This window comes from Plasmodium gonderi, assembly GCF_002157705.1.
Source record: "Plasmodium gonderi DNA, contig: Chr01, whole genome shotgun sequence".
NCBI lineage: Eukaryota > Apicomplexa > Aconoidasida > Haemosporida > Plasmodiidae > Plasmodium > Plasmodium gonderi.
In genome coordinates this window covers 931,782-937,085 of record NW_021628925.1, presented here as the reverse complement: position 1 = coordinate 937,085, position 5,304 = coordinate 931,782, and the positions used below count along the sequence as shown (strand labels likewise).

Genomic DNA, 5,304 nt, shown 5'->3' with positions numbered 1-5,304 from the left:
ACATTCCTCATTACTTTGTTAAATAACAATAAAAATTTAAATGAAAAAAAAACATGAGGAATGGATATATCTTTATTACTCACTACAGCATAAGTATAGCAACAGGTATCATCACATTTGTTCAAGTCTACAGGATTGGTGCACCTAAAGTATATATAATTGCTACTGGAGCCCCACCTATCATTTGCATGGTATACAAAAAGGCACCCGGTGTAGCAGCACAAGCAGCTCCAGCAGCTTCAAAGGTTACAGTGGTTAAAGCAGTTCCAGGGCCCATTGTTAGGTAAGCTGCTGGGGCTATAGCCATTGGTATGATAAACCATAAGAGTAATAATAAGCTCGCAATGGATGTGACAAGTAAAAACGTGAGCATAGTATTCCTCTTCATTTTTTCCTTCAATTTTAGTATGTTACGCTCAAAGCAGTATTTCATATAAAAGTATTTTGCTTTATACTTTTTCAATTCATCCACTAATAATTTTAATTTTTCTCCTTGTTCACCATCCACGTGCTGATTTATGTATTCTTTCAACTCATCATAGTTAAATTTATCAGATTTATTAAGATGATGAATAATCTCTTTTAATATTTTCTTCTTAGAACATAAAGAGTTAAGACTATCACTAGATCCTGTTAAATCTTCAAAATCACTTTCACTTTTTCTCTTTTCCTTACGTATTTTTTCTTTTAAATATGTAGATAAGTACCCATTATCTTCTTCATCAAAATCGGAAGGTATGTTATCCGTTTCTTCGTTGGTTGTTCTTGTCACTGAGTTGTCAAAGTGGAATCTTTCTTCATCTGAAAAATCGAATTCGGATAATAATCTTCCATTTATGAGGCACAGCTTATTATTCAATATATTTTTAGGGGCCTCATCGAATGAGATCTAAAAAGGAGAAAACAAAACGCAGAATTCAGTTATATACATACATATACATATATTTGTGATGCGTAGGTCTAATATATAACATCATTACAGCATAACCAGAGGCGCTGACTTATATTTGTCTTTTTAATGTCAACTCCTATTTTAATCTTACTTTGATGGAACGGTGCCATGCCCAAACAAAAAGGGTTAGTAAAAAAAATTTTGCATAAAGTAGCAACATAATTGATTGGCTTCTAATAGGGCTTAATTTTTTTTTCTTATTTTTCCTAATTTTTTATCATTTACTAAAATTTTACATCCTCTTGTTTCAATTTTGTACCTTTCGGATACGTAAAACTAGCTGTTTAGATGTATTTTATCCTGTATGTATTGAATTTTTCTTAAATATACACAAAAACGGTATTTTTTGCGTTACACATATTTTGCAATATATCACATGAGTATATGTATTCGCATACCTATGTATAACTTCCTTTCCACCTTGAGAATTTTTTATAAATTCTAAAAGCACCCTCTTTGCTCAAATCCAATTTTCGAAGCAGAGTGAAAAAAATTAAAATTCATATAGCATCACTGTAATAACATTGAGAAAAATAATTATTTTAAAATAATCTATATTCTTAAAATAAAAAAAAGTGAATAAGTTGTTAGAATAAATCACCATAAAATGATATGTTCATAACTTAATATATTTTTTTAAATTGTTCATTTATTTTTATTCATAAATATTCATATAATTTAAAAGGAAAACTAAGAAAACAAAATATGGACAAATTTTTAAGGTAGAATAATTTAGTAGAACAAAACTATGCAAAAAAATAAAATTTTTGTTACTACATATTATTATTATTGAGCCAAAAAAGAGTTCTATTTTTATATATATCACTATCCATATATCTTTATAGTGCAGTGACTTTTCTTAATTTTATATTACTACAATATACAATGTTGCTGCTACTGTAATGAAAAATAAATTTTTTATTAATTCCGTTTAGTACCATTTAAATACGTTTATGCATGGATCTATGTCGCTAAGGGCAGACATAATATTTATGAAAAAATACTACATTAAATTAACAAGTGGGATTAAATAAAACTGTAACATATAAAATATATAAATTAATAAATAAGTATATATATATGTACTTATTTATATGTTTCCATTTTTTCTACAACATTTTCGTGATAGTTCAATATTTTGCGACAATTTAGAGAAATTTAAAAAAAATTCCCTTTTTTCTAGTCTTTCATTTGGAAGATAATTTATTATGTGCTATACTCATTATTCATCCAACTCATATATGAGGAAAATATTTTAAAAAAGGGAAAGAAGCCACTCGTTTTTCTTATCGCATCCTTTTTTTTTTTTTTTTTTTTTTTTTTTTTCAAATTTAGCGAAAACTTAGTCCATAAGAGTGGAATAATAATATGTATATATATTCTCACGTATTATACCAAATATAATAGGAAGAGTCATTTTTCATAAGAACTAATGAAATGTCAATTTGCTATAAAAACGTGAGCGCTACTTGTGAGATATTATTATGTCTATATAACGCTCTTATAACATCCATGTCTATGTATTCATTCACGAACTATTAAGAAATCAAATTTTGAGCATTATAAAAGGATTAAAGTTCGAATGAATCGTTTAAATGGTTGTCCTCGTAAATGAGAAGATAAAAAAAAAAAAAAAAAAAATGCAGGTTTCGCGTATTTGTAATATTATTATTTTTTTATATTATTATATTATTGTATTTTTATGTTGTTATATTGTTATATTATTATATTATTGTATTTTTATGTTGTTATATTATTATATTATTATTTTTTTTCCCTCCTACGTAGGCAGTTTAATATAACACCTGTCCAACCCAACGTTCAATATTTCATGCATACACTCTACATAATTATGTTCATCAAATAGTAATTGAAATGTTACTCATTTGGTTCTTTCCAAAATCAGAGAATTGTTAAACAATCATTTTTTTCTTTTTACAACTGAACAGTTTAACAATTTAGAATGTGGTATCTTCACTGCAAGAAACCCATTAAAAAAAGATCCACACAAAATGTTTTTTTTTTTTTTTTTCTTTATACCTAAATGAAAACACTACTTGAGAAATAATAAAATTTTAGACGTAAAGATAGAAGCCGTGAAAAAAAAAAAAGTGCTTCTCCCATCATGGATGAAAACACAAATTTGCAGTTTCAGTTCCTATACATGGTCTTTTATACTAAAACAAGGTACCACTTTTCCCCAAGGGTAATAATAAATTGCATCTTATGAAGATGAGGATAATAGATCAATTTAGCTTTGTGTCGGTGGGTGGTTGGGTTCTTTCTTAATTTTCCTTTTCGATTCTTTTCAAAAATTCTCTTTGCAATATCATGAGTGAATAAATAATATATATTCATACTATCTTTTCTCGCCTCTTATGTGGAGAATATATTTTCAAAATATGCACAACAGTGTCATGCTTTTTTTCGTACTTCACAATCAGCATAAAACAAGTTGCATTTTTTCAACATATGCATTCTTTTTTGTTTTTTCAAAAAGTGATAAATACTAAAAAAGTAGCACTGCATATAGCTAGTATTAACCATATAATAATCCACTGAATTGTGAAAAAAATGAAAAAGCGAAACAAAAAAAAATTATTATTTTCCAAAAAGTTTTCCACTCATATTACTGTAGAAAACATAATGCTAAACTAAGTTTATGCACAATTATAATATCACATAGAATGTTCTTATAGAAAAATATCATAAGGCACTTTTTCCCACCTTGCTTAATACTTGTTAATATTTTAAAAGGGCATTTCTTACAGCCTCCTCTTTAAATTCTACAAAGGTTTGTTTTAAGTAAAATGTGTAGCGTTTTCTTCTGAAGAAATTGCAACAAAAATAATTATCCAATATCCATGGAATAGTTTAAAAGGTTGTTATCACAACATATAACCAACCTGTATAACATGTTTTATAAAATAAAAATTATATTCCTATTCTTTTTCTTTCTCGTCTCAATTACCTCAATTTCTTTCTCTATTTTAGCCTTTTTATTTCCCCCTTTTGATATATTTCGTACTTATTTTCTACCATGCATTTTCGATTGTCCATTTGAAAGCAGTTTTTTCTATAGAACTATAAGTAATAGCATTTTGCATACTCTTATGTGCATCATAGGAGTATTATTTTATTTTATTTTTTTTTTTCCTTTTCAAATTTAAAATTTATTATTATACCTTTTACCTTCATGGTTAATCTTGCTAGAAGTAGTAACATACTAAAAGTTGCAAGAATAAAAATTTTCTATTTTGCTTTTTAAGTGAATATGATTTTCCAATGACATAGTGAGAAACTGAATCTTCCCTTTTAAATATCCCATATTCTTTTCTTTACTAGGAAAAACGTCCCATTATATATTTTACTAAAATTTTTAATTAAACAAAGGACGAGAGGAAAAATGGTTCAAACCAGTTTTTTCATAAATGACCGAGTAACAGCAATAGATGGTAAAAATGGGAGAGGGGTGGGAACGTGGAAAATTTTATCACGAGTAACAAAGCTACTTCCCCTCGCTTAACTTTTCTTATGCTGTTACTATGATATGTTACTATGATAAGAAAAATCGAAAATTTTATTTTTTTTCATTTTTCAATTTTTCATTTAATTTTACTGTTTCCTTTCTATGCAACAAGTCCCTTTAAATTTTTTTTTTTATTTTTTATTCTTCATATATATACATAAATTATATATAAATAATTAGCACTTTTATAAATATTAAATTATTTAGAACTACGTTAAATTCCCAAATTATTATCTCTATGTTTAATAAATGTACGTGTGTCTGCGCTGCATTTCATTAGTTTTAAACTACTGAAACAATATTTCTCTCTATATATACACTACATATATATAATGTATAATATTCATCATCTATTTATTTTATGAGTAATCGGTATTACATTTTAATGCTTTCAAGTTCCTACAGCAATGATATAAATGCATGGGTGGTGAGGATATTCTATTAATACTGAATAAAACATTTTTCGCCCTTATTTTATATAAAGCCTTAAATTTTTTTTTTTTTTCTGGTAACCAAGAAAATCTTATGCTCCACCATATTTCTCCATGTTTCCCGCGTCGGAAAAAAATGCCAAACGAAATTATATATTTAGCATGCACGAAATGTATGGCTGTATTCAAATTAGTATATTCTTAGGAGAGAATACAAATGTTACTATAAAAAAATGTATATATATATGGAGAAATAAATGTATATGTTTTATACTTGATGCCCATTCGCATATGGCATTTATATTTAATTTTACTTAATTATACATATTATTCACTTTAGAAATTATAAACAGTGAATTAAAAGCGTTTTAAGTCATTCCTATTTTGTTCAA

The 5,304-nt window shown here is 26.7% G+C and overlaps 1 protein-coding gene across 1 annotated transcript; it reads right to left on the bottom strand.

The window, feature by feature from the left end:
* Positions 1-127: 127 nt before the first annotated feature.
* On the bottom strand, positions 128-1,112 carry PGO_011730 (Plasmodium exported protein, unknown function; the record flags this gene model as incomplete). Its single annotated transcript, XM_028685811.1, has 2 exons — positions 128-889; positions 1,044-1,112. The coding sequence occupies 2 exons, from the start codon at positions 1,110-1,112 to the stop codon at positions 128-130; spliced, it is 831 nt and encodes a 276-aa protein (XP_028541612.1).
* Between the last annotated feature and the right edge of the window lie 4,192 nt (positions 1,113-5,304).